This window comes from Alligator mississippiensis, chromosome 3 (genome assembly GCF_030867095.1).
Source record: "Alligator mississippiensis isolate rAllMis1 chromosome 3, rAllMis1, whole genome shotgun sequence".
Classification (NCBI taxonomy): Eukaryota; Metazoa; Chordata; order Crocodylia; family Alligatoridae; genus Alligator; species Alligator mississippiensis.
This window is the reverse complement of record NC_081826.1, coordinates 302,691,845-302,719,678: the sequence shown is the minus strand read 5'-3', so window position 1 is coordinate 302,719,678 and position 27,834 is coordinate 302,691,845. Positions and strand designations below refer to the sequence as shown.

Sequence of the window (27,834 nt, the reverse complement as noted above, 5' to 3'; positions counted from 1 at the left end):
CTCATAACTTTGGTCTTGCCAAGCCACGAGACAGGGATCTGGCAAGATTGGCCTATTTGTGACTTTGTGCTTACATGGCCTAATTCACAACTGGTTGCCACTGAAGGGCAGCAAGGGACAGAAGGCCACAACTGAACACGGGGGCCAAAAAATGACAATAGGAAATGTGCATGTGGGTCAAAGGCTGAAAGCAAGTGCAGCCTCCGGGGACACGGAGCAGAGCACCCCAGGCAGCACCCACTGACTCTCAACCCCAGCCAGAGAGCCGGTGGCTACTGCCCAGTGGTGCGCTGGTCAGAGACAGGACCGTCGGAAACCCAGGAGCCCACAGTCCCCGGGGTCTCGGGGGAGGTTGAGACCTCAGAGGAAGGCTCGCCCCAATTGGCTTGACGCTGCATGTCTACCGGCATCGTACAGGAGCCTCTGCAGGGCCTGAAGGTGAAAGATCAGGACCTGCCTCACCTCCTGCTAGGAAAGGCTCAGGACCCTCGCAGAGACCCAGTGCCATCCCAGCCAGAAAAATTACAACGCCCACCAGGGTGTTGAAATGGTGCCAGAGCAGGGACAGGACCAGCTGGTACAACACCAGTGCCACCCTAAAAAGGGACAGGCTTCACCAGAGGAAGGTGGGCCTTGCCCACAAGCTACCAGGTCCCAGACCACCAACCTGCCACCCATCCAGGCAGGAAGCACAACAAGGGAGCAAGCTGGTTCTACTGAGATTTGAACTCAGATCACTGGATTCAAAGTCCAGAGTGCTAACCATTACACCACAGAACCAGGTGATGGAAAGAACCAGCCTTGAGTTCATAACCTTGGGCTGCCCAAGTCACGACAGAGATCTGGCCGAGTTGACAACTTGGGCCATGGGCCATAGCCCACTAAGGCTCTGTAGGATGCTGGATGCCACGGCTGGACAGCGGCAGACTCCAAGTAATCAACTGATTGCGGGGGACAACAAATGAAAAAGAGGACGTGCCAGTGGGGTCAAAGAGCTAAAAGTAGTGCACCCTGGGGGGACACCGAGCAGAGCACCCCGGCCAGCGCTCACCAACTCTCAAAGGCAGCCAGAGAGCCAGCGGCTACTGCCCACTCGTTCTCTGCTTGGATACGAGAACGGACTAAACCCAGGAAAAAGCCCCAACAATCCCCAGGGACCCTCGCAGAGAACCAGTGCCATTCAAACCAGAAAAGTTACAGGGCCCACCTTGGGTATTGAAATTGTCCCAGAAAATGGACAGGTGGTTCAAAACCAGTGCCCACCAGCAAAGGAACAGAGAGACTGATCCATGTCCAGAGCCACCCTGACAGCATCAGGGGACAAGCCCTGACCCCCATCACTACAGAAGACACAGGAAGGGCTCCAAGGAACAGAGCTGGTTCTACTGAGATTTGAACTCAGATCACTGGATTCAAAGTCCAGAGTGCTAACCATTACACCATAGAACCAGATGAGTAAGCAGCAGCCAGCCTTGAACTCATAACCGTGGGCTTTCCAAGCCACAACAGGGATCTGGAGAGATTGGCTAATTTGTGCCCTTGTATCTACATGAGCCTAAACCCCTTTAATTCAGAACTGGCTGCCACTGAAGGGCAGCAAGGGACAGAAGGCCACAACTGAATGTGGAGGACAAAAAATGACAAAAGGGAAGGTGCGTGTGGGGCAGAGGTCCAAATAAATGCACCTGTGGAGGAAACCGTGCTGAGCACCCCAGACAGCGCCCACTGACTCTCAAATGCAGCCACAGAGCCGATGGCTACTGCCCAGTGGTGCTCTGCTTGGAGATGGGACTGGAGGAAACCCAGGAAAATGGCCCCACAATCCTTGGGGACTTGGAGGAGGTTGACCAGGAGGTCCCAGGCCTTGGTGGGGCCATGGATGGGGGTGCTAAAAGGAACAAATGCAGGGAAAATTGCAGCCAGAACCTCAGTAAGAGATTATAGAGAAGGAGGTGCAGGGGCTGCAACTATAGGGACACATGTGCCAGCACCTCCCTCTGCCTGCAGAAGGGGCACATGTCAGGGGCAGTTTTGAACCATGCCAGACACATACCCATTGCAACAGCTTTGGGAAGGAGCCACCAGTCTAGGCCCCTGGTGACACACAGGATCTGTGTGGAATACAAACTCGCCACCTGGGTCTGTCAGCCTCGCCCTCGCATAGTGTGTCCCACCACTTGGTGTATGGGTGGGATGCGAGGGCGGCATGATGGAGCGTGCGGTGGATGAGCGTGTAGAGCTGGCAACATTGGGCAATAGAAAAGTGGACTGGCCACGTGTTGTCCAGCCTGCTAAGATGGTGGAGCGGGGAGTGCCGTTGGGCTGACTGAAGTGTAGGCCCTAACAGCAGCTTCACTGGGCTGGGGAACAAAGTGGGGTGTGGCCCACCCTCGTGCAGGAATCGCTCTAGATGGGCAAGGGCATCTATGGGCAAAGCGGCTTTCACTACTGGACTAGATGTAAGCAGGACGCCCGCTCCGTGCCTTCACCCATGTGCTGGGCCAGCGCGACGGGGCCTACCCTCTCCTGCCTGGTGTAGTCCAGGAGGTCTCCAATCTGGGTGAGACCCACCCGGGCCATCCTCAGCCAGGCCAGGGTGACGCCGTCGCCAAGACCGCCAGCTGGGGGTTGCATAGCAGTGGCTTGGTGAGTTATTCGGTGGCCCAGGCCACCTGCAACAGGGACCTGGAGGTGGAGAGCAGCCCCTAGGCTCTGAGGAGGTCTTGGTAAGAGACTGGCAGGTCCCCCAAGCCCCGTGTAAGACTGAGCCCGTGGAGGTAGAAGAGCTGCCAGTCGTATCAGAGCCCTCAGATGCAGCAGAGGAAGGTGTGCCCCAACCGGCTCCACGCTGCATGGCTATCAGCACTGAACAGGACACTCTAGGGCCAGAAGGCAAAAGATCAGGACCTGGCTGTGGAGACAAACCAGGTCCTGCCCCACCTCCCACAAGGGGAGTCTCAGGACCCTCGCAGAGACCCAGTGCAGTCCCAACCAAAAAAAAATTACAGGGCCCACCTCTGCAGAAGGAGGATGGACACAACTGGGTGGCTCAACACCAGGAGCAGGCACCACCCCAGCAGGTTGGCCCATGCCCAGACCCTCTCTGACACCTACAAGCTCCCAGCTGTGGGAGAGACCAACCCTACCACACACCTGCACAGGAGGCTTCAGGGGAAAAAGTTGGCTTGACTGACAGTTGAACTCAGATCACTGGATTCAAGTCCAAATTGCTAACCGTTACACCAGGTGAAGAAAGCAGCCACCCTTGAACCCATAAGCTTGGGCTCCCTGAGCCAGGACACAGGGATCTGGAGAGATCGGGTTGCCGGGGAAGTTGTGGCAGGAAAAGTTCTTTGGGTAGATCTATTTGTTGACTTGGTCCATGGACCTCAGCCCACTAGTTTCCTGTGGGCTGCCAGTATTGGGCAGTGGTGGGATCCAAGCCACCAAATGATTCCAGGGGATGAAAAATGAGAAAAGGGAGTGTCAGTGGGGTCAGAACTAGTGCGCCCTTGGGGGACACTGAACAGAGTACCCCGGCCAGCATGCACCGACTCTCAAGTGCAGCCAGAGAGCTGGTGGCTACTGCCTAGCGGTGATCTGCTTGGAGATGGGACCGGAGGAAACCCAGGAAAACAGCCCACAGTACGTGGGGACTTGGAGGAGGTTGACCAGGAGGTCCCAGGCCTTGGTGGGGCCATAGATGGGGGGTGCTAAAAGGAACAAATGTGGGGAAAATTGCAGCCAGAACCTCAGTAAGAGATTATAGAGGAGGAGGTGCAGGGGCTGCAAGCCGGCACACTTCAGGAACACGAGCGCCAGGGTCTTCCTCTGCCCACAGCATGGGCACATGTCGGGGGCCAGTAGAAACCGTGCCAGATATACACCCACTGGCATGTGAGCTTAAGGTAAAGAAGAGGCTCGGCCACCAGGGTCTGTTGGCCTTGCCCTCACTGAGGATGTCCCAGAACTTGGTGGCTGAGTGGGACGTGAGGGCATTATAGTGGGCTGTACGGTGGACAAGCGTGTAGAGCTGGCAACGGTGGGCGATGAAAAAGTAGGCTGGCCACATGTCCTGCAGCCAACTACGATGGTGGAGTGGGGAGTGCTGAGGGGCCTGCCAAAGTGTGGGCCCCACCAGCATCTCCACTGGGCCAGGAGACGTGGCGGGGTGGGGGGCAGGGATCACCCTCACACAGGACTTGCTCTAGATGGGAAAGGGTGTCCATGGGAAAGGTGGCTTTTGCCTCCTGGACTAGGCGCAAGCAGGATGCATGCTTCATGTCCAGACCCATGCACCAGGCCAGTGCAGCAGGGCCTAACCACCCCTGCCTAGCATAGTCCAGGAGGTCTCCAATCTGGGGGAGATCCACCCGGGCCATCCTCTGGCATGCCCAGGGTGATGCCTTTGCCAAGATCGCCAGCTGAGTAGGTCGGCCCCGCGGGCCACCCACAATGGGGACCTGAAGGCCCTGAGGAGGTCTTGGTAAAAGACTGGCCACTTCCCCAAGTCCCTGCGAGACCGAGCTTATGCAGGTAGAAGAGCTGCTCATCATATCAAAGCCCTCAGCGGTAGCAGAGGAAGTCTGTAGGGCCTGAAGGCAGAAGATTAGGACTTAACTGCATAGGCAAACCAGGCCCTGTCCTCCAAGGGGAGGCTCAGGACCCTCGCAGAGACCCAGTGCCATTCTGACCAGAAAAAGGGCAGCACCTGTCTCTGGTGCCCAGCCAGGACCCAAGGGGGACAGGCAGGGTGTCAAAATGATCCCAGAGCATAAACACCTGGGTCCACACCACAGCAGGCAGGGCAACACCCTGAGGCACTCTGACAGCAGAGCATCGACCTCCACCAGATGGGCTCCAGGGCAAAAATCTGGTTCTACTGAGATTTGAACTCAGATTGCTGGATTCAAAGCCCAGAGTGCTAACCATTACACCATAGAACCAGGCTATGACAGTGGCCAGCCTTGACCTCACAGCCTTGGGGTCCCCAAGCCATAACAAAGGGACCTGGAGAGATCAGCCTATTTGAGACCAGTGCACATGGGCCACGCTCACCAAGTTATGTGAAGCCACCACTCAAGGATAGTGACTGGAGTTAATGGTCCCAACTAATTACTAGGGACAACAAATGACAAAAGGGAGGTGACAGTGGGGTCAGGGGTCCAAAATAAATGCTCCCTTGGGGGTCACCAAGCAGAGCACCCAGACAGTGCCCACTGACTCTCAAATGTTGCCAGAGAGGTGGCGGCTACTTCCCAGTGGTGCCCTGCTCGGAGACAGGACTGGACCATACCCAAGAAGATGGCCCCATGGTCTCCGTGAACCTCCCAGCCACTGCCTTCTTGCTGGTGACGCAAATTGGCAGCTTGGCCAAGGCGAGGAGTAGGTTGACCAGGAGGTCCCTGGCCTTGGTGGGGCCATGGATGGGGAGTGAAAAAATAAATAAGTGTGGGGAAAAGTGCAGCCAGAACCTCAGCAGGAGGTTTTGGAGGAGGAGGTGCAGGGTCTCCCTCTGCTCACAGAAGGGGCATGTCGGGGGCTGTTTTGAACCATACCAGATACATGCCCATTGAAATGGCTCTGTGAAGGAGCCACCAGCCAAGGTCCCCGGTGGTGCATGGGATCAGGGTAGAGTACAGACTCTGCCATCGGGGTCCGTCGGCCTCACCCTCGCTGAGGGTGTCCCGCCTCTTGGTGTCTGGGCGGGACATGAGGGCGGTGTGATGGCATGTTCGATGGATGACCGTGTAGAGCTGGCAATGGTGGGCTGTAGTTAAGTGGACCAGCTGTGTATTCTCCAGACTGCTAAGATGGTGGAGTGGGGAGCGCTGCAGGGCCTGCCAAAGCGTGGGCCCCAACAACAACTCCACCGGGCTGGGGAACTCCGGGCAGCGGGAACCACCCTCGCACAGGACTCACTCTAGGGCAAGGATGTTTACGGGCAAAGCAGCTTTCACCTTCTGGAATAGGTGCAAGCAGGATGCTTGCTCTGTTGCCAGACCCATGTGCCAGGCCAGTGCAGCGGGGCCTACCCACTCCTGCCTGGTGTAGACCAGGAGGTCTCCAGTCCGGGTGAGACCCACCAGGGCCATCTTCTGGCATGCCCAGAATGGTGCCCTCATTGAGACCTCCAGCTGAGTAGGTCCTCATCCCGTGTCACCTGCAACAGGGCCCTGGAGACAGAGAGCAGCCCGCAGACCCTGAGGAGGTCTTGGTAAAAGACTGGCAGCACCCCCGCGCTCCGTGCAAGACTGAGCCCGCGTAGGTAGAAAAGCTGCTGGTCATATCAGGGCCCTCAGTGGTGGCGGAGGATAGCGCGCCCCAAGTGCTGCACATTGCATGGTTACCGGCACCATACAAGAGTCTGTGCAGGGCCTGAAGGCGAAAGATCAGGACCTGGCTGTGGAGGCAAACCAGGCTCTGCCCCACCTTCCACAAGGGGAGGCTCAGGACCCTCTCAGAGAACCAGTGCAGTCCCAACCAGCATGGGTGACTGGTGCCACCTTAGTCAGGGGGTGGGGGCATGTGCCCTACCAGCAACCAGTCATTAATCATTGGGGGTGCCCCCCATGGCCAATCACAAGGCGGCCGATGGATTGCTGTGGCTGCTTTTCAGAGCGCCGTTCCCCGGCTGGCACTCGGGGGGCGCTGTCACTCCCACCTGCTCATCGCCCTACTGACAAGCGCAGACGGTCAGGGGGTGCACTGGCACTCCCAACCAGAAAAAATACAGGGCCTACCTGTGGATCCCAGCCAGGGCATTGAAATGGTGCCAGAGCATAGACAGGACCAGAGCACCGGCTGCCCAGCCAGCTTTTGGTGATTCAACACCAGTGCCCAACCTGAAGGAAGAAGCACCACTACAGCAGGCTAGTCCATGCCCAGAGCCACTCACAGAGTATCAGCTGCCAGAGGCCCAAACCTGCCAGCCAACTCCACGCAAAAGGCTTCAGAGCAGCAAGTCAGTTCTACTGAGATTTGAACTCAGATCACTGGATTCAAAGTCCAGAGTGCTAACCATTACACCATAGAACCAGCCAAATACAGGTGTCAGGTCTGAACTCATAACCTTGGAGTGCCCAAGCCACCATAAGGATCTGGATAGATTGGGCTGCCTGGGGAAGCCGTGGCAGGAAAAGTTCTTTGGGTAGATGTGATATCTTTTATTAGACCAACTGAGTAGTTGGAATAAAGTTCTTTGCAAGCTTTTGGGCACAATCACCCTTCTTCAGGCACAGAAAGTTTCTGCTAGTCTGAGAGTCCAAGGAATTAAAGAAGCTAAAAGTGTGACAGGAGGTCAGTGAGAATGCAGATAGGTGGAAATTAGGAAAACAAAAGGTAGAGTAGGGGAGAGAGGGGAAAAATGGGAGAGGAAAACGTGAGCAAGGGAGATTCTACACTAGTAGAGTTGCATGATAGAAATGAGGGTGTCTGAGAAAAAGTAAATAGCTGGAAATTAGGAAGTCAAAGGGCAGAAAAGGAGGGGAGGAGAGGGGAGGAAGTGGGAAAAAGAAGTGTAAGAGGTCAGGTCTGGTAGGTACCTGGTGAATTGGATGTCAGGCAGGTTGTAAGGTGTCATAAATCCAATGTCTATATGAAGTCCATGGTTTCTGTATCCAGTAGATTTGTGAAGTGAAGTTCAGAGGCTGTGGACTCTCCAGCACTAGAAGGGTTCAAGGAGAGGATGGACAGACACTGGGGAGGGATGATCTAGGTGCTGTACTGTGGGGATTTCCCAGGCTCCTGGACTGTGCTGGTTGCCACGTGGCAGTGGGAGGAAACTGCCCACCCTCTCCCTGCTGCTTCATGTGTCAGGATTTTAGAGGTGCCGGGTGCTGGCTGCAGCCAGGCTGGGGATGGGACTGGGCTGAGCCAGTGCTCCTGCTGGGACCAGCTCTGCAGGGTCCTGGCGAGAGGGCCTTGCCCCTCTGCTCAGGCTCAGACTGATGCTGCATTGGTGGCAGGAAAGGATTTCCCGCCCTGGTCAGACTGATCGAGACTGGGTGTTTTGCCTTTTCTTGCAATGGGGACACAGCCTTGGCTTAGGGTCTCTGGGGTGTCTATTAACCTTCTTTGCAGCAGCAGGATGTTGGCGGCTGCAGCCCCCGCCTTTCCCAGGGGCAGGATCGGGTGTGAAGCTTGGTGCTGTCAGGGACAATGGGGTCATTTTGCTCAGAGGTTGGACAATGAGTTTGTCTGGGCTGGTTTGGACAGGGCTCATCTTGCCTCAGGCAGGGCTTGGATGAGATGATCTCTTCAGGTCCCTTCCAGCCCTGCTGCTCTCTGACTACAGAGAACTGGGCTACAGACCCTGCAGCAAAATCCACGAGAGAGGGAGCAGGTCCGAGGAGAACATTATGCACCAAAGAGGGTTTCCTGCCACTTCCCACAGATGCACACCCATGCCAGGATGGCAGAACTGGATTGGCAGGGTCTGTGGGCCACCTCATTCAGCCTCCACAGGCTGTCAGGGCCCCTCACCCCAACACGGTGCTCTGGGGAGACGTCTCTCACAGCAGAGGGAAAATGGGGCTCTCCTCCATGCCCCATCAGGAGTATGAGGTTCTCCAGTTTCTCTGCCCTGGTATCCTGGCACAAAGCACTTCAGGAGGGACATGTCTCTGTCTGTCAGACAGGATCTTGTCATGCCCTTCCTGCCCGTCCAGCTCCATGGCATCCAGCCAGTAGGGTTACAGGGGGAACCTGTCCTCCGCACAGTGGTACCGGAGGCAAGGAGGGCAGTTGCAGTCCCACAGACCTGATGGAGGTGGTGCCGTTTGTGGCAGGGTGTCCTTCCAGGGATGGCTGTGAAGCCCCTGGAGTCCCTCACTTTCTGGGCAATCACCCTTTCATTCTCCTGCCATGCCTTGATGTTTAGTATTATTATAAGGAAGGCTGCCCCACAGGTTCCCAAATCACTCTCAATAACCACCAAATGCCAGCGGTCCCTGCCTTATGGGCTAATTGCATGGCTCCATTCCTTCCCTACCCCATACCCCATGCCTCGCAGATGTTATCACCGATCCATCTTCATCACTGCTGTTCCTTCCATGCCGATACACTCAACCCTCTTCCCCAGGCTCTTCAGTCCCCTCAGCCGCTCTATGGGCTCCAGACCCCTCCCCTGGGTCCCTAGGAACCTCCCCCAGCCACTTAGTTCCTCTGCAAACCTCCAGACTGCTTAGGTGTTACCCTCCACGCTGACCTTCTGGAGCTGCAGCCGCCCTGCACAGGGATGCTTCCTCAGCAGGATCCAGATGTTCCTGCCAGCTTCTCTCGGGGCCTGGGCTTAGACCTGCTCCAAGCCCAGCCCTCCTCCTGAGTCAGAAATCCAAGCTGGGGGAAAAGCCCAGTGGGAGGAAAGGCCGGCAGGGCACCACTTGTAGCAGGAGCTCTGGACAGACACTGCAGCCCTGTGGAGGCAGCTTTTCCAGTACTTGGCTGGGGAAGTCTTGGGAAGTCTGCTGAGCCTCAGCGCTCATGAGTCCCCGGCCTGCTGCTCTGGACTAGCTAAACCAACGGACACTCAGACTCCTCCAATCAGTAGCAGGATGGGCCCTGGGGCAGCTGTGGTGCAGGTTAGCGGCCACGCTCATCCTGCCGTCCTCCACAGACCCCCTCACAGGCTCCCCTGCTATTCCTGGATGAAATGCTCCCTGGTGAGCACTGGACCAAGCTCCCCAGAGGTGGGGGAGTCTCCAGCTGTGGAGGTTTTTAAGGCAGGGATCCACAAAGCCCTGGCTGGGATGCAGGAGTTGGGCTGGTCCAGCTTGGAGCAGGGCTTGGACTGGATGTGACACCTGGGGTCCCCTCAGCCCTCGTTTTCCACGAGTCTGTGACTGCTTCTCACGGGGGCAGCTCAGCACGCAGCATGCACGGTGCCACTGGCACGGCCTGGGCGCGGGGCGGGCTTGCCTTCACCTGTGGTGGGGGCAGACGGGCACGGCCTCGGCCTGGACCTCTCCACGCCGCCCACAGCTGCGCCACCCCGCTGCTTTCCCGGGGGCAGGGGCGGCCCTCATGCCAGGCTGACCGGGAACCCCCGTCCACACCCCCTGGTGCGACCAGTCTGACCTGGACCCCCCCCATGCGGCCAGTCTGACCGGGAACCCCCCCACAGTGCGACCAGTCTGACCGGGACTCCCCCCCCCCGTGCGACCAGTGTGGCCGGGAACCCCCCGTGCAGCGGGGGCTGAGCCCGAGCAGGGCCAGACCCTCCCGCCGCCAACCCCGCACCCGGGCCCGGGCATCAGGGAGCCCCCCCGGGCCCTTGGGGGGGGGGGAAAGGGATGGGTCCCACGTGGCGCCCCGATTGGCCACAACTTTTCCGCCCTGCCCCTCCTCCGAAAACCCTCTCCTGATAGGCTCCAGCCCCGCTCCCCCCGGCCCCATTGGCCCCGGCGCTGCCACTCAGCCGCGGCGGAGTTTGCACGGGGCGCCGCTCCGTGCCGCCCCGGCCCGTAAGTAGCGGGGCGCCCGCGCCCCCCCGCCGCCCCGCGCCCCGCGGCGCCCCCCAGCGCCTGCCCCGGGCTCCGCACCGCATCCCAGCGCCGGCCCGCGGCGCCCCAGCAGCGAGCGGAGCGGGGCGGAGCGGAGCGGGGCGCGGGGCAGCCTCCGCCGCCCAGGACGGACACCAGGGCTGAGCGGGGGCCGTGGCCTGGCCCTGCTGCCGGGCTGCCCGCCGCCGTGGCCCCGGGGCGATGCACGGGGGGCTTGCTGCTGCCTGTGCCGCGCGGGCACCCGCTGCGCGCCCGTCTGGCACGGCCGCGGCCCCGAGCAGAGCCAAGCCGCCGGGGGGATGCGGGCTGCCTGGCCCCGGCTCTGACTTCTCCTCTCTGCCCCAGCCCAGCCCAGCCCAGCACGACCGGCACCAAAAGGGCGCGCCAAACCCCTGGACCGGAGCCGTGTCGAGAGGTTGGCGGGGGTCGCGGATCAGACTCAGCCCCGCGTGGAAGGAGCCTGCAGCGTCCGCTGCCGCGCGAGATGCCGCCAGGTCCAGGGGGTCTGCTCCGAGCGTGTCCGTGAGCTGGCGGGGCTGCACGCCGTGCTCCCCCCGTGCCGGGCCGGATCCGTGCGAGCGTGGGGGCTGCCCAGCTGACCATGACCATTGAACGCCCGACTCGCGGCCCCGATGCATCTGCGGCGCCTGAGACAGCTGCTTTGTGCCAGCCTCCTCCTGGCACTCCTCCTGCTCTGGGGCCTGCTGCTGGTCACGGAGGATGCCCGGGGGGCCTGGGTAGTTTCTGGCCGCTTCCCCCTGGCCCAGGGCAGGCCCCTCTGGAGGTGGTGCTTTGGGGGCGCAGCCCCCGTGCCCAGCGGGGTGGATTTCCCATCCCTGCTGGCCAGCCCGGGGGCAGCCCCGCGCTGTGAGCTGGGGCAGGTGCTCCTCATCTTGGTGACGTCTGCGCCGGGCAACTGGGAGCAGAGGCGCGTGATCCGGAGGACGTGGGGCGCCCAGGACGAGCCGGCGCCGTTCCACTGGCAGGCCGTGTTCCTAGTGGGGCAGGCGGCGGATGCTGGGACCGCAAGCCGCATCCGGCAGGAGCAGCAGGACTTCGGGGACATCCTGGTGGGGAACTACCGAGACACGTACCGGAACCTGACGCTGAAGGTCATGCACGGGCTCAAGTGGGCGGCCGAGCGGTGCCGGCCCCGCTACATGCTCAAGACGGATGACGACTGCTTCGTCAACACGGACCGGCTCCCGGGCTTCCTGGCGCAGCTTGACCCCGTCCCTGCCGGGCTCTACGCTGGCTCCGTCTTCTCGCAGGAGAAGCGGCAGGTCATCCGGGAGCCCTCCAGCAAGTGGTACGTGTCGCGGCAGGACTACGGCCCCGACAAGTACCCACCCTACGCCAGCGGCATCGGCTACGTGCTGTCTCTGGAGGCGGCTGCCCGGGTGCTGTCAGTGGCGGAGCGTGTACGGCCCATCCCCGTGGAGGATGCCTACGTGGGCATCCTGGCGGAGGCGGCAGGCATCCAGGCACAGGCCAGCGCCCGCTTCGCCAAGCACAATGTGCAGTGGCGCGTGTGCAACTACCGCTACCTGATGGTGATCCACCACCTGAGCCCGCCCCAGCAGGAGGCCGCCCGCCGCAGCATGCTGCAAGCCCGCGACGCCTGCCGCGACAGCTTGGAGGTCACCCACTGGAGGTGACTGGCCCTGGGGCGGAGGGGCACCCACTCACTCCTGGCTATGTCTGGGCACTTCCTGGGCACCCCGGAGCAGCTCGCGCCCCACAGCGTGCGTGGGGCTCAGCAGGTCCCTGCTGTGCCAGTGACAATGCTGCCATGTGCCTTTGCCAGCTACCGGTGCGGTGCGGGCGAGTGTCTGCCGAGTGCCGGCTGGCTGGGCAGTGCCCAGGGCTGGGAAGGGCACTGCGTGTTGAGGGGTCGAGGCCTCAGCACACTGCCCGCACCTCCACAGCCCCTCAGACCCTGCAGCTGCCTTCTGCCCATTCAGTCTCCTGGCCAGGAGCTCATTGGGCAGGGCCCCAGCTGCGCCCAGTGCCTTGAGATCTCCTGTCCCGACTGCCAGCTTTGCCCTCCCGGGGCTGGCTCTGGCTTTTGGGGCCTGAGACCGTCTGGTGCCAGCAGTGACGGCTGCAGCGTGGGTGGGAAGCTCCTGGGATCGGCCCTACTGCCCCTGTCTCCTCCCCGAGGCCAGGACCAGAACTGCCTTTGCTGGGTGCTAGTGCACGGCCCATGTCAATGCTGCATCCCTTGGAGGGGAGGCTGGGTCCTGCATCCCTGCAGCTCCTGGGCACGCGGCCTGCTCGGGGGTGGTGCCCAGCAGGGCCTCAGCCCCAGGCTGGAGGGAGTCCAGGAAAACTAAGCTATGCAGGTGCTTCTGTAACCCAGTTTTCAGCACTAACCGGGGCTGGGCTCCACTCCCGGCCTGACCCTGGATGACCTTGGGCATCACTGCCCACTCCCTGTCCCAGCTCCCTTCACACTAACAGACTAACCTTGCCAAGCCCTGCCTGCTCCTGTCTGCTGGTAGCAGGAGCAGCCCAGAGCCCTGTGCAGAGCAATAGAGCCTGTCCTAGAGTCATAGTCATAGAGAAGTGGGGCTGGCAAGGACCTTGGTGGTCACATCCAGTCCAGCCCCTGCCTGAGGCAGGATCAGCCCTGTCCAAACCAGCCCAGACACATCCACAGTCCAACCTCTGAACAGCACGACACCATCACCCCGAAACAGCCCCAGGCATCGTCCCTGACCCCGTGCAGGGAAAGCAGGGAGCTGTGGCAGCCAAAGTCCTGCTGCTGCAAAGGGCATTAATATACATTTGAGAGACTGGAGGCAGAGGCCGTGCCACACTGCAGAGGAAGGCAGCCCCCCTGCCCCGGCCCAATCTGATCGGGGGGGGAAATCCTTTCCTGCCCCAGTGCAGCACTGGTCTGACTGAGCACAGGGGCAAGACCCTGCGGGGTTGGTCCCAGCAGAAGCATTGGCACAGCCCCATCTCCATCCCCAGCCTGGGCTGCAGCCAACACGCAGTGCCTTTGAGGGAAGCAAAAGCCCCTGATGTAGCAGAAAGGCAGAGAGGAGGGAACAGCAAAGCCCAGAAGCCTGAAACCCCCCTAGTAGAGCATGGGCACAGCTGCGCTGGGAGCATCCCCACCCAGGGGCTGCCCAGCGTCTCCTTGAACTCCTCCAGCGATGGAGAGTCCCTGGCATCTCTCCCACGGCCTCCCTGCTCTGACAGTGAGGAAGTGATTCCTGAGATCCAGTCTAAACCGACTATGCTGCAGCTTGAAACCATTGCTTCATACCCCGCTCTGCCTCTCTGGGCAAAGCTTGTGGTCAGGATGCTGGGGTGGCCATGGCCCTCCTAGGGAGAGGGCACCAGCAACGCCGAGCCTTTGCACCACAGTGCCCAGGGCGTGACAGCTGGTGTCCCCATCCCTCTTACACCACAGAAGCCCACCCGTGTCTGTGTTACTGCTGCTAGGGCAGGACTAGGGGGTGGTACCAGGCCACCCCCAGTTCCTCCCCCTACCTCTCCAGCCAGCGTGGACCCAGACCCCTGGCACTCCAATAACATGGTCCCTGCTCCCAGCCAGGGGCCGTGCAGCTGCCTGGCGCTGGCTGGGTTGGCCCTGGAGCCCCTTGGGAAGGGGAGGACGGGTGATTCCCTCTCCGTGCCCCTGCAGGAGCAGGTCGGGCTGTGGGCAGGGGAGGGAGGAAGGGGCTCAGAGCTCAGGCCCAGGGGTGCCTTGCAAACCATTAGCACTAACGACCCTGCAGACAACAGGCTCCGCTCAGCAGAGCAGGGGGGTGGGCAGGCGCTGCCCACTGCTCCCAGCGCCGCCTGGCTCCAGAGGCCAAGGGCAGAGCTCACGTCACCAGTGCTCCATGGTGCAATACAAGTGACGACTGCAATAAAGGTGACAACTGCAGCCAGAGGTGCGTGCTCACTTCCACCCCCACTGGGCTTCCCGACCTGCAGGGAGGAGCCAGGCCCTCCTTCTCATGGCCCAGGCCAGGGGCTGGGCCCTCTGCTAACATGGGGTCATTTCCACCCCAGCTGGTAGCAGGGCCGAGCAGCCCCAGCATGGCTGGTTGGGAGGGTGTTGGCAGCCAGGCTCACCGCTCCCAGGGCTGCAGGCAGATCAAAGCCCTGGTGGGGTCAGCGCGGCCGCATAGCCCGCAGGCTGGCACTGCGCCATTTACCCAGGGCAGGGACTTGCCGTGCCCCAGCTGCCCTGCAGCGACCGTCCCCATCGCCAGGGACCCCAAGGCTATGCCCAGGCGGGCCTGCAAGTTGCCCCAGCCCCTCGGTGTCTCTGAGACTGATCCCCAGAGAGCAGACGCCCCCTGCCCTGGTGAGCGAGTCAGCTCTGAGCAGGGTGAAAAACCCTCTGCGTTTTATTAAAAACAGTAAAAATGCCCCAAAGACCCAGGGGCTTCACTAGGCCGGCCCCTGCAGTGACCCCACACGCTAGGCCCCCCGCCCCCTCCTCAGTGTGGGGTGAAGCGGGGTGTGGGGTAGGCCGAGGTGGGGGGCACTGTGGGCTCCTTGCGGTAGGGCAGGGTGCGGGGGGCGCTGGGGACACCGGGCTCCCTGGGAAGGAGTGGGGGCTGGGAGCCGGCCCTGGGGCAGAGGTCGGGGTTGAGCGGGGTGGGCAGGCCCCCAGGGGCCATGGGGTGGGGCTGCGCCCGCAACAGCAGCTCCTGCAGGGTCTCGCCCACCTGGGCCAGGCTGTCCGAGAGGCCGTGCAGGCGGGACACGGTGTCGCTGGCCAGGCTCTCCAGCAGCGCCTGCTGCCGTCGCGAGGTCTGCAGGATCTGCACCAGCAGCTGCTGCATGCTCTGAAGCAGGTGCGCCGCACCGGGGCCTGCAAGCAGATGGGGTGCAGGGGTGAGCGCTGGGCTCCTGCCCCACCTGCCAGTGCCCAGGGTGCAGGGAGGAAGGCGCATCCCCTACCTGAACTTCATATCCCCTCCAAGCTCCCCCCAGGAGCAGAGGAAATAGGCTCCCTGCTTGCCCAGGGACAGTGCTCACCCCTGCCCAGCACGGCAGGCTGCAGCTGCCCATGCCCTGCCCTGCGTTCCCCACCCCAGCACTTTGCCTCTCTCCCTGGGGCCCCCCGGGTGAGCTCTGCCCTGCTCCAGGTCCAGCCAGGAGGGAGCCAGAGAGAGGAAATAGCCTGTCCCAAGAGAGTCCTGGGGAGTGAGGACGCAGCCCCGAACGCCTCTCCAGCTGCCCAGGGCCGAGAGGGCTTGTGGCGGGGACGGAGGCTGCAATCCGTCTTGCTAGGAGCCAGACTGAGACCCAGCAAACTTGCTGCACCCACAACTGCCATGGGATGCCGGCTGGGGCAGAGCACAGACCCGCCCTAGGCCCTACCAAGGCCATGCGGCTGCATCTCTGTGCAGCGACGGAACGTGGGCAGCATGATGGCTGGGGGCACGCGGGTGGCTGCCAAGGCTAGTGTACCTTGGAGGGCTGCAGCTGATGCCTCCTCGCTGTCCAGGTGCTCATCTTCCACCGCGGTCTCAGGTAGAGCCTGGTCTCCGGCAATGACTGGTACTGCTGGGTCCTGGGCCCCCCATGCTGTTTCTGCCTGATGCTCCCCGGGGGAGTCTGTGAAGGGAATGACAATCACGTGTCTGCCACGAGCACCTTCCTGCCACGGCCCATTCTGTCCACTGATCCTGGGGCAGCCACACGGCCCCAGGTCCCCCTCGTGGCCCCCCCAATGCTTGCCCATAGAGGGGCCTGCGGTAGGCTGGGCTCAGGCAGTGTCAGGGGGCACGGGGCCAAGGGAGCTCCCCAGGGCAAGGGGTAACAAGTCTTACGTGCTACAGGAGCAGGAACCATCTGTGCCGGGGAGGTTGCATCCTGGGGAGCTGTGGGGGGAGATTCAAGAGTAGTTTGATGGCAGCTGCTGAGAGCACGACTAGCTCTGGCCCTGGACCAGCTTCCATGCTGGCACCCATCACACCCCCCTGGCCACAGCCCCGCGGGGCTCACAGCATCATACAAGCTATGGACAAAGGCCGGCAGGAGTAACTCACCCAGCCCTGCAATGCAGCCACCTTTGGGGTGGAGGGTGGTGGCTGTGTAACAGTGCGCACCAACGCTACCCGGCAGATTCGGGCAGGAAGTGAAGAACCCCATGTTCACGTGAACAACCGGGGGGCGGGGGGCTTGGGAGACAGAGGGGTGATTTCCCAAGGTGAAATGTGGCCAGGACGCCAGGTTCGTGGCTGGCCACGGCCTGGACAGAGACCCCTCCTCCATGGTGCAGTGCCTCGGCTGGGCGCTGGGTCCCCACTGCAGAGAAGCAAGTCCTCCCGTGGCATCAGTGGGCAGGGAAGAGGGGCAGGCATCCATATAGGCCTGGGCACCACGTGGAACAGCAGAGCCCTGCCTCTCCCCAGCCCGTGCCAGTGCCTGGATGGGGCCGCAGCCCCAGAGAAAGGTCCCGTGCCCTGCTGCCCTTCCCCGAGCCTGCTGGGAGCAGGGTGGAGCCAGAGCCGCGCTACCCCGGGTTGCCTTCCAGAAGCCGGCCGGGCAAGGCGATACTTGCAGCCGGACGGCTCACCCGCGGCACCCCACACCTGGGGGGTGGGAAAGGGATTAGGTTTACACCCTAATCCCCCTGAGTGCCAGCTCTGATGGCCAACTCAGGGAGCCCACGGCCAGGGTGCAGGGCAGATGGACAGTGGTCCACGCCATGCACCCCCAAACCGGTACAACAGCCGCACAGAGCAGCACCCCTGACCCTGGGACCCAGAGACCTCCTGGGGCAGGTGATGGGTGCAAGTGCCAAGAGGCTGCCTGTGGATGGGATGAAGTGGCAGGAGGGGAACAAAAGCAGCCCCTGGCTCCTGCCTGTCCCTCCCCCAGTCCCGTTGTAGGCCAGGCCCCGAGCACCCGCCCGAGGGTACCTGGCAGCTCAGGTGCGGATGGAGACCGGGCCTGGAGGGATGGTCGACGCCTGACAGGCGGCAGCTTCACCAGGGCTGGAAAGGAGAGAGAGGTCAGGCACAGCGGGACGGCCACATGGCAGGGCAATGGAAACCCCACCCAGGGACAGAGCTGCCCGGCATGGGGCTCACCCCACACCCCGGAGGGGATCGATCCCAGCCCCCTGCATGGGGTGGCCACAGCTGGGTGCAGGACCTGTTCTTGGCCGAGGGCTCCCCTCCTGCTGCAGAAGGGACCCTGGGCTTGGGAGGCAGAGGCAACCGGGTGCCGGCCATGCCCACACCGCAGCACGATGCTGCGTGGCTCCCGGTAGTCTCAGGGGCCTGGTCCCGCTCACCCGGCAGGCGCCGCTCCCCGAAGACGGGCCGGCCGGCGGCCTCCCAGAGCCTCTCCATGGCACGGTAGTGAGGGGGCGTGCGAGGCGGGCGAGCACCGGGCTGCCGGCGGGTCTCCCGCTCGGAGTAGAAAGCCTGCTTGAGGGCCTTCCACTTGGCGCGGCACTGCGCCACGCTGCGCCCGTACCCCGCGGCCGCCAGCCCCCGGGAGATCTCCCGCCACCGCGCCTCGTTGGGCCGCGACGTGGAGGCCATGAGCAGCCCCACTGCCCCGCAGCCCCGGATCAGTGCCAGGAGGCAGCCCACTTCCTGCGGGCTCCAGGCCTGGCCCCGGGGCATCGTCCCGGGCTGGCGGGCTCCTCCGGACGGGCACCTGCGGAGACAAGGGACTGGTCAGGGTGGCGTGGCGGGCAGGGCGGGTGGGCACCAGGCTCCTGCAGGCTTAGGGTTAGGAGCTGCGGGGGGGGGGGCACGCAGCCCTGCCCCCGCCTGGTACCTCCGGGCCCGCCGCCCCCTGCCGCGGCCGCCCCGCGCCGCCGTGCCCGGCGCCCCAGCCCCGCACCTGCGGCCCGGCTCTCGCGGCGGCTCCAGCGCGAGCAGCCCGGGGCGCCCCGGAGCTCCGCGCCCGGATCGCGCCCGCAGCGGCGCTCGGAGCATGTGCGACCCCGGCACGGCTCGGCCCGGCCCAGCCCAGCCCAGCCCGGCCCGGCCCGGCCCCGGCCCCGGCACGGCCAGACAGAGCGACGCTGGGAAACGTAGTCCGGGGCGGCACGGACAGACGGACGGCTGCGCGGGGCGGGCAGAGACGGGCGGAGGCATTCCTGCAGCGATGGGTGGGCGGACGGACGGACGGGCGGGCGGGGAGGGATGGCTGGATGGACAGACAGACATGGATTTGCCGGGTGGGGTGGACAGACAGACGGGTCTGGTGGACGCATGGCGAGGGGGCGGGTGGGCACACAGACGGGTGCACTGCTGCAGAGACACAGATGGGTGCACTGGTGGGGGGGCCGGGGTGGAGGGACAGGTGGGGAGACGGAGTTATAGGGCAGTGGATGGAGGTGCGGCGGGGCCGGATGGGCAGATGGACAGACATACCACCCACTCGATACGGGATGGACAGGCAGCTGTGGGGATGCACGCGCGGCGGGCGGGGGATGGAGAGGTGGTGGTGGGGGTGGCAGGGGAGGGTGGCTCAGGGAGTGGCGACAGGGCCTGTTCTGAACGAGCTCGGGGGTCGAGGTCGGGGCCCTGCACAGCTCTGCTCAGCCCTGCGCTGGGCATGTCCGGGGAGGGGGGAGCTGGGACAGGGGCAAGGTGAGAGCAGCCACCTCCACCCAACCTGGCAGAACCATGTGCACGTGTGCGCACACATCTGTATGTGTGTGCCCGTGCATACATACTTGTGGGTGATGCCTGCACATTTTTTTAAAAGGAAATTTTTTCGTGTTCCACATCAAACCAACCAAATCAATTCCAAATCCGTGAGTCATTCACGAACCAAATGTGACCCTGCTACCCACAAACATCCTCCACCCTTGCCTGGGGCTTCAAATGCTTCCAGATCCTTTGGCAGGCATCCTGCGTGCAGGCCCAAGCCTGAAAGCTTGTGGTTTGGATGCCCCCGAGTTGGGCTTTCCTTCGGCCACATGGCTGTATGCACAAGTTAAGGAGGAGTCTCCCATTTCCATGAATTTGGAGTGCACACATGTACATACCTGCCTGTGTTAGAACACACACGTGTGTTAGAAGCATGTCCGAGTGCTCACTGCCCCTGGAGGGGCAGGGAGGATGATGCAGGACAGCCCCCGTGGACCACCCACCCCCCTTGCTGGGCAGAGCGTGAGGGGCACAGACCATGCTGGGTCTCCGAGCCCCCAGGATCCAAGCTCGACATAGCGGGACAAAGCAGGGAGGAGAGGCCGGGGTGTGATGCTCTACGTCAAACAGCAATACACGTCCTCAATGAGTAGCACGGGGGCAGAGGAGGGTCAGGCTGAAGTGCTCTGGGTCCGAATACAAGGGGGCGGGGGGGGAGGGACTTAATGGTGGGGGTCTACTACAGGCCACCCAACCAGGGGGAAGAGCTGGACCGGGAATTCTCAGGTCAGCTCACGGAAGCAATTAAGTCAAGGGACGTGGTCATCATGGGTGACCTAAACTACCCGGACATCTGCTGGGAAGAGCAGTCAGCCAGGTCTGACCACTCACACAGGTTCCTAGCTGAGTTACAGGACCTCCACCTAACCCAGGAGGTGCACAGCCCCACCAGGGGAGACGCCTTGTTGGACCTGGTCCTGGCCACGGGAGACAACCTGGTGAGGGGTCTGCGGGTGCTCGACCACCTGGGCGACAGCGATCATCGCCTGCTGGGATTCACCATCCAGCGCAGGGTGGCAAAGGCCTGCAGCAAGGCAGCAGCCCTGGACTTCAGGAGGGTGGACTTCAATGAGGTAAGGAGACTAGTTGGGGAGGCGCTGGGGTCCCGGAGGGGAGGGGAGGGGAGTCGGGTGTCCGAGAAGAGTGGTTGTTCCTTAAGGAGATGATCCTCCAAGCTAAGGTGGAGATGGGACTGGGACAAGTGACCCAGATCAAGGACAACAAGAAGTCCTTTTTTAAATACATAGGGGCAAAAAGAAGGTACCGGGTAACATGGGGCCTCTGCAGGACATGCTTGATAATCCGGTCGTCGCACCAGATGACAAAACTAATCTCTTTAACAGATTCTTTGCCTCCATTTTTTTGAGCAGGGACGGGGGCATCCCCCCCTTTGGGATCCCCGACTGAGCCAGGGGAGGCACAGCCAGGCCCAGGGGCAGAGAGGACCTAATCAGGGAACTTCTGGAGGGACTGGACGTATTTAAATCAGCTGGTCCTGACGATCTCCACCCCCAGCACTGAGGGAACTAGCCGAGGTCATTGCGGGACGCCGGCATGGCTTTACGAGCACTCGTGGTGCTCTGGTGTGGTGCCAGAGGACTGGAAAAGGGCCAATGTGGTCCCCATTTTCAAAAAAGGGAGGAAGGAGGACCTAGGAAACTACAGGCCAGTTAGTCTTACCTCGATCCTGGGTAAGCTTTTTGAGAGAGTTATCCTGGCGCATGTCCGCGAGGGGCCGGCAGGGGAGGTTATGCTGAGGGGCAACCAACACGGGTTCATTCGAGGCAGGTCCTGTCAGACCGACCTGGCGGCCTTCTATGACCAGGTCACAAAATCCTTGGATGCAGGTGTCGCGGTGGACGTAGTCTTTCTGGACTTTAGGAAGGCCTTAGACACTGTCTCTCACCCCATTCTCATTAAAAAGCTAGGGGACTGTGGCGTTGATGCCTACACAGTCAGATGGGTCGCTAACTGGCTGGAGGGCTGCACCCAGAGAGCGGTGGTGGACGGGTCATTTTCGACCTGGAGGGATGTGGGCAGTGGGGTCCCCCAGGGCTCGGTCCTCAGACCCGCACTGTTCAGCATCTTCATCAGTGACTTGGGCAAGGGGGTGAAAACCACCCTGTTCAAATTTGTGGATGACACTAAGATGTGGGTAGAGGTGGGCACGCCAGTGGAGAGGGACAGGCTGAAACTGGATCTAGACAGGTTAGAGGGGTGGGTGCATGAGAACAGAATGGGTTTCAACACTGACAAGTGCAAGGTGCTGCACCTGGGGAGGAAGACCCAGCAGCAGACCTACAGGCTGGGGAACTCCCTTCTCGTCAGTGCAGAGGCAGAAAAAGATCTTGGAGTCATTATTGACTCAAAGATGAACATGGGCCGACAGTGTGAGGATGCGGTCAGGAAGGCCAACCGCACCTTGTCGTGCATCCACAGATACATCTCGAGCAGGTCCAAGGAGGTGATCCTCCCCCTCTGTGCGACACTGGTCAGGCCGCAGGTGGAGTATTGCATCCAGGTCTGGGCGCCGCACTTCAGGAGGGATGCGGACAGCATGGAGAGGGTCCAGAGGAGGCCACTCGCATGATCAGGGGTCAGCAGGGCAGGCCCCACGAGGACAGGCTATGGGACCTGAACCTGTTCAGCCTCCACAAGAGAAGGCTGAAGTGGGGTCTAGTGGCCGTCTACAAACTAGTCAGAGGGGACCAGCAGGTATTGGGGGAGTCCCTGTTCCCCCGAGCACTACCGGGAGTGACTAGAAATAGCGGTCACAAGCTGGCAGAGGGTCGATTCAGGCTAGACATCAGGAGGCGCGACTTCACAGTCAGGGCGGCCAGGACCTGGAACCAACTTCCAAGGGAAGCGGTGCTGGCTCCTACCCTGGGGGTCTTTAAAAGGAGGCTGGATGAACACCTAGCTGGGGTCGTTTGACCCCAGCACTCTTTCCTGCCACAGCAGGGGTTCGGACTTGATGATCTGCTCAGGTCCCTTCCAACCTGAGCAACTATGAAACTATGTCGGCCCACATCCCAGCCTGTGTCATGGGCTGCAGAGCGGCACAAAGCCAGGCCGGCCTCTGCGGGCAAGGTGCCCAGGATGCTGTGCCGGGGCTGCCCCTAGCACTGGGCATGGGGGCGCAGCCTGGCCATGGTCCCAGGCACTGTTGTGTTGATCATGAGACCTCTCTGCAGGGAGTGCCCAGGCAGGGGAAGCCGCCTACGGCCCAGCTGTCCATCCCAGGGGTGGGGGGACCTGTCACATGCTGAATGCATGAGCCACCAGCCGTGATGGGGCGAAGCGGGGGCCCAAAGTGTTTACAGCGTCATGGTCCGCTGAAGACAGCTGTGGGCGGAGCAGAAGAGCAGCTCTGGGCAGGGACAGTGACTCCAGCACTTTTGGAGCCGGCCTGGGCGCTGGTCCCTGCCTAACACCATGGCTGGTGTCCAGCACAGCCCAGCAGCCCTTGGCATGGCCCCGGGGGTCGTGGCTAATCAGTCAGAGTGGAGTCCTTTCCCTGCTGGTCCTAGCAGAGCCGCGGCCGTGAGGGAGGGATGTCATGGGGATTCCCCGCCCGGGGCGAGCGCTGGCCCAGCTGGTGCCTCTGGGGATGGCGCTGAGAGCAGCACTTTTCATTTCACGTCACGGGAAGGGTGGGTGCGGGGGAGGACCAGTTCCTGGTTGTCCCCAGCCGGGAGCCCGGTGAGAGCCCCCAGGATGGAGGAGGAGGTCACCTACGCTGATCTCCAGATCCCCCCGCCAGCTGCAACTGCAGGTAATGAGCCCCACAGGCTGCGCCCACCCTGGCACCTGCCCCACTGTGGCTTCTTGTGGGGCCGCGCAGGCGGATCAGAGCGGCCAGGGAGGAAGCTGCAGGATGTGTGGGGATGGGGTCACGGCAGCTTACGGGAACAGACCCACGGGCTGAGCTAGCGCTCGTGGGCATGTGGGTGCACAAGCACTCCCACACAGCCGGGCAGGACGGGGCAGCCCTGGCCTTTCCCCACTCCTGCAGCTGCCTCAGTTTCCCTGGGGCAGACAGAGACCTGCAGGGCCGGGGCACAGCTCCTGGGCTGGGGGAGGTTGACAACATGCAGCAGGGGCAGCGGTAGGCCAGTGACCCTAACTCTGGCCCTCCATGTGCTGGTTTTGGGGGACCCTCTGCTGAACCCCCAGGCACCCTCCCCAGTCCCCATGTGCTGTTCCTGGGGGGGTCTGTGCTGACCCCTCCCGGGGTCCGTGCTCCCAGCTCTGGCTGACCGTGTCCCCCTCAGCCCTGCAGCACCTCTTCCAGCTGTCCTGGCGTGGGGCTGCCCTCGGCCTGTCCGCTCTGTGCACGCTGTTCCTGCTCTGCCAAGTCCTGCTCATCAGCCTCAGCCTGCACCGTGAGTATGGGCATCAGGCAGCTGCTACCCCATACCCCAGCCTCTCACCTTGCATAGCCCCCGGGCACTGGGGCAGGCCAGGATATGGCCTTCCCACCCCCCGCCCTCCTGGGGGCATGTGCCAGTGCCAGGGCTCAGCCTCCCCTTCCTGGGACATTGCAGCACAAATCATTGCAGCCCAGAGGGGAGGCAGGGACCCCAGCAGCTGAAAGCCAGGGCAGCAAGCGGGCAGGGGTGGGGAGGGCAGATAGAGATGCCTTAGGAGCGTTTGCATCAGCCTCACAACCCCAGGCCCGGCCCTGCCACGGGAACCGAAAGCCACAGCATGGAAGTGAGACGAGGCACTGTCTGCTCGCCCTGCCAGGCCCTGCTGTGGGCAGTGGAGCGTGGCCTGGCCGGGGCGATACCGGGGCTCTCAGGCAGGGGCAGATCTGGGGGTGCAATGCTGCAGTTGCACTCCCTTGCACTCCTGCTCCACCCAGGCTCTAACACCAGCTGCCTGGGAGGGGCTGCGGCATTTCTATTCAGGCAGGGCCGAGAGACGCAATTGACTTCGTGGCTGGTTGTCATCTCCATGACTCCTGCTAACCTCTCCACTCTGCAGGTTTTGTTCAGGAAGACTTGGTTTTGTTTTATGGATCTAAGCAGTGCCAATTTAACTACAACTCAGGATGCAATCTCCTTTGATTATTTTTTGCCTAGTTCGATGTTGTTGTTTTTTTAACTTCATCTATACTCTAGCAAATGAGTGCACATTCCCGTAGTTATATTTGGCTTTGCTTTGACCTGAATCATATCGTGCTAGCCCCCTACCCCATTGGCAGGACTTCTAGGAGAAAAATGTGATGTTATATGTGATGATACATCACCCCCGCTGCACCCCCCTTTCTAAAACCCTGGATCTACCCTTGCTCCTGGGGCGGCCATGGGCTCTAGCTGCCGTGGGCATGGGAAGCAAGGGCCAGCTGGTGCTGGGTGCTGCCCGAGCCATGAGGTCAGACTAGAGGGTCCATGGGCAGCCCGGGCTGAGGCTCGTGCTCTGTAGTTGTAGGGCAGATGGGGAGCTGCGGTGAATGCACCCGGAGCACAGAGGATGGCCCGGCCGGTGGGCAGGCCCCGGGGAAGCTCCTGGCAGGTAGGAGAGCAGAGCAGGGCCCATGGGGGGGAAGGAGGGAGGCTGCCCCATAGGAGAGAGGGCTGGAGGTCCCCATGACCCAGCACTGGCTGTGCCCTGCCTGCTCGTTCCTGCTGCCTATCACCAGTGGGCCCCTCTGGCCACCAGCCCCGGCTGGGGGGAGGCAGGGAGCAGCGCCATGCCCCCCCGAGTGCATCCCTCCAGGGGTCCCAAGCCCCATGGTGCAGGGCTGCCATCCGTGCCAGCTCCCTGGGGATGCCAGCTGGGCTCCCCTGCCCCACCACGCTCAGCTGGGTGACAGCACGGTGCCCCAGCCTGGCACACGCTCCGGCCCTGGGACCAGGCTGCAGGGGAGCTCCCCTCCCTCTGCCCCACTGCCCCTGTGCCAGAGGTTGCATGTGGGGCCAGCTGGGCTCCCCGTTGTGCCCGCTGCTCTCTCTCCCTGCAGGGCAATGCCAGTTCTGCCCGGCCGGCTGGCTCTGGGAGGCTGGGAGCTGCTTTTACTTTTCTACAACCAAAAGGACCTGGGAGGGGAGCAGAGAGGACTGCACTGGCCGAGATGCTCAGCTAGCTGCAGCCCGGCCCGGTGTCATACTGGTGAGTGCCCCCCAACTCCTCAGTGCAGCTGGAGCAGGGTGGGGGCTCCCAGGCATCTGCCCATGCCTGCAGCTGTGGCAGCGCATACAGTCACGCCCTGACCCCTGCAGCAGGGCCCATGACCCCAGGGCCCAAGTCTGATCTCCTGGCCTGGCTGGGCTCAGGGACCTGGCTGTGGGAACTTCAGTGCAGGCAGACACAGCAGCCTGCAACTCAGCCCTGCAGAGGGGGAGCTGCGCCTCCGGGGAGCATGCATGTGCGTGCATGCTTGCAGTGGGAGCATGCTTGTGCCAGTGTGTCCATGCTGGGCTGGCAGGGGGAGCCCATGCATTTGTGTCTGCAGGGTCCTGGGGCCACAGGCTGGTGCATGCACTACACTTGTGCCAGGGCAGCACCCCTTTGCCCACATGTGTGACCATGGCAGCAGGTGCAGTACACGCATGACAGGCGTGAGACTTGTACTGACTGTGCCGCTGTGCGGTGCCGTAGGCTAACCTGCAACAGGTGGCTAACACCAGTGTCTTCTATATCGGGCTGAAAGAAGACAATCCGCATTCAGGCTGGAAGTTTCTGGATGGCTCCATGCTGGACAGGTGAGACCCAGACTAGCTGGAGCCCTGCGTGGTGTTGGGGGACTCCTGGCTGCTGCTGCAGTGTGGATGAGGGTGGCATGGGCATGGAAATGAGACAGGGCTGGGCTGGGCTGGGGGCATTGCACCTTCCACAGGGGAGGCTGGGGCTCTATGGGGCTGGGGTGGGGGCTGCTCCCGGCAAGGATGTCCTGGCATGCTCCAGGGAGCAGCTCTGACGCCCTGTCCTGCCCCGCCCTGCCCTGCCTTCCCCTCCAGGCAGTGGGTGAAGCGCAAGAGCAGCTCATACCCTGTCTGTGGCAAGCTGTCAGGCTCTGGGCTGTCGGGCGGCCAGTGCTGGGAGTCCCAACGTTGGATCTGCGAGCAAAGTGCGGCCGTGCTGCAGTGGGGCCCTGGCATAGTGCCCCCCACCCTCCACCGGGGCAGCGTGACCTATGTGTGTGCCGGTCCCCTGTGAGAGCCTGGCTGCAGCCCCATGCAGGGCACTGGTTCCCTTTTGCATGCATCCCAGCCATGGAGCCCCCCAGGACTCTGCTCTGCCCCAGCAACCCCTACCCCCACCCTCTGGCCTTTATACGCCAGTCCCTGCCGCCCAAGCCCCCATGCCCTACCTGGGGGTCCTGCTCCCTTGCTGCCTGCAAACTGCAGCCCCCTGTGCACTGAACCCCCATGCCTGCTGCCCAACACACCCCCCCTGCCTGGCTGAGCTGCAGGTCCTGGAGACAGACCAGCGATGGAGACAGTGCCCAAGCCTGCCGGTGTGCATGTGCTGCTTGGCCAGCCCTGCTGTGACTGGTGGCTGGGGAAGACACCCAGGAGCTGGGGTGAGGCGCAGCAGCATCCACAGGGTTGTGGTTCCCATGCATCTCCTCAATAAACCATGAAGCTTTCCTCAGTTGTCTTCTCTCTGGGCAGTGTGGGGCAGTGTGGGGCTGGGTTGGGGGAGTCCTGTGGGGACTAGGACTTCCTAGCTCTCTGGGGAGCAGTTGGGAAGGGCAATGCAAGCCTGAAAGGGCCTGACACGGGACAAGCATCTGGGGGAGGAAGCAGTGCCCCCAGGCACAGGCCACAGCACCCAGCTCGGCTGCATGAGGGGCGGGTGCACTATTGGGGGGAGGCCTGGGAGGGCAGAAAGGCAGATCCAGGGTACCTTGTAGCATCTGGAGCTGCCTGAGGACATGCACAGGAGGGGAGGGCATGCGGGGCCCTCAAGGAAAACCTACAAGGCGCCCCGAGCCTGAGAATGCAGGGCAAGGGCTGCATAGGGCAGGTGGGCACCGTGACCTGCAGCAACATTTGGCCAGCAGGTCATCCTCACCCCACTTGAACATCAGGGCACTGGTACCCGGACAGCGGCGAGCCAGCCTGGGGGCAGCGGGCACAGCTCTGGCCTGCCCCTGCCTACCCTGGTGGCCTGGGTGAGACTGCGCGCTCCCAGCTGGTCCCAATTAACTGCCAGGGCGAGGCTGGTGGCATATCAATAGCAGCAGGGCAGAGCTTCACAGCTTGCTGAACAGGGTGAATGTCTTTCTGCCGAGCCCTAGACTGTGACCCCTGAGCCCTGGCACGCAGCCCTGGCTGGCTGTGCCCTGATGCAGCCGTGATGGCTCTGGGTGGAAACGGCTGCAGGCTGGAGGGACTGGTGCTGGCCGTCCAGACTGTGCAAGCAGGGACATCTGTGCATGGCCCAGGGGGCAGTGGGTTGACCCGAAACAGTCCTGGGGCCTGGAGAAGCTGGCAGGGTAGGTGAGTGACTGGATGGGCATTTGGGTCCTCGGGCCATGTCCCCATGATGGGAGGCTGTCTGCCTTCATGGCCCTGCATCAGTCGGTGGCACATCAGACCCGCTGCCCCCGGCGCATTTACACCGGTGTCGTTGGTATTTTGGAGCAGGACACGGGCCCCGCATGGGCTGGGGAAGTATAATGGCTGTAGCTTGCTTTCCCACCAGCACGGTGGGACCCTGGG

At 62.2% G+C, this 27,834-nt stretch overlaps 3 protein-coding genes and 4 non-coding genes across 7 annotated transcripts; 2 read left to right on the top strand and 5 right to left on the bottom strand.

The window, feature by feature from the left end:
* Positions 1 to 708: 708 nt before the first annotated feature.
* Positions 709 to 780, bottom strand: TRNAQ-UUG (transfer RNA glutamine (anticodon UUG)). The gene has a single exon. It is a non-coding gene; the product is annotated as a tRNA-Gln (tRNA).
* Positions 781 to 1,377: 597 nt separating this feature from the next.
* On the bottom strand, positions 1,378 to 1,449 carry TRNAQ-UUG (transfer RNA glutamine (anticodon UUG)). Its single transcript has one exon. It is a non-coding gene; the product is annotated as a tRNA-Gln (tRNA).
* Positions 1,450 to 4,874: 3,425 nt separating this feature from the next.
* Positions 4,875 to 4,946, bottom strand: TRNAQ-UUG (transfer RNA glutamine (anticodon UUG)). Its single transcript has one exon. It is a non-coding gene; the product is annotated as a tRNA-Gln (tRNA).
* A 2,020-nt stretch (positions 4,947 to 6,966) lies between these two features.
* Positions 6,967 to 7,038, bottom strand: TRNAQ-UUG (transfer RNA glutamine (anticodon UUG)). The gene has a single exon. It is a non-coding gene; the product is annotated as a tRNA-Gln (tRNA).
* Positions 7,039 to 10,387: 3,349 nt separating this feature from the next.
* On the top strand, positions 10,388 to 14,406 carry LOC102564129 (beta-1,3-galactosyltransferase 5). Its single transcript, XM_014600241.3, has 2 exons — positions 10,388 to 10,463; positions 10,848 to 14,406. The coding sequence occupies exon 2, from the start codon at positions 11,135 to 11,137 to the stop codon at positions 12,158 to 12,160; it is 1,026 nt and encodes a 341-aa protein (XP_014455727.1). The 5' UTR covers positions 10,388 to 10,463; positions 10,848 to 11,134; the 3' UTR covers positions 12,161 to 14,406.
* Positions 14,407 to 14,857: 451 nt separating this feature from the next.
* On the bottom strand, positions 14,858 to 18,496 carry LOC102564361 (uncharacterized). The gene is made up of 6 exons (XM_059725399.1): positions 18,342 to 18,496; positions 17,782 to 18,152; positions 17,405 to 17,479; positions 16,310 to 16,360; positions 15,948 to 16,094; positions 14,858 to 15,345 (listed from the first exon to the last, which is right to left on the bottom strand). The coding sequence occupies exons 1-6, from the start codon at positions 18,434 to 18,436 to the stop codon at positions 14,969 to 14,971; spliced, it is 1,116 nt and encodes a 371-aa protein (XP_059581382.1). The 5' UTR covers positions 18,437 to 18,496; the 3' UTR covers positions 14,858 to 14,968.
* A 1,335-nt stretch (positions 18,497 to 19,831) lies between these two features.
* LOC106737470 (killer cell lectin-like receptor subfamily G member 1) lies at positions 19,832 to 26,756 on the top strand. Its single transcript, XM_059725398.1, has 7 exons — positions 19,832 to 20,232; positions 20,530 to 22,934; positions 23,434 to 23,544; positions 24,590 to 24,679; positions 25,128 to 25,276; positions 25,766 to 25,869; positions 26,125 to 26,756. Exons 2-7 carry the CDS (start codon positions 22,595 to 22,597, stop codon positions 26,321 to 26,323), a joined length of 993 nt encoding a protein of 330 aa, XP_059581381.1. The 5' UTR covers positions 19,832 to 20,232; positions 20,530 to 22,594; the 3' UTR covers positions 26,324 to 26,756.
* The last annotated feature ends 1,078 nt before the right edge of the window (positions 26,757 to 27,834 follow it).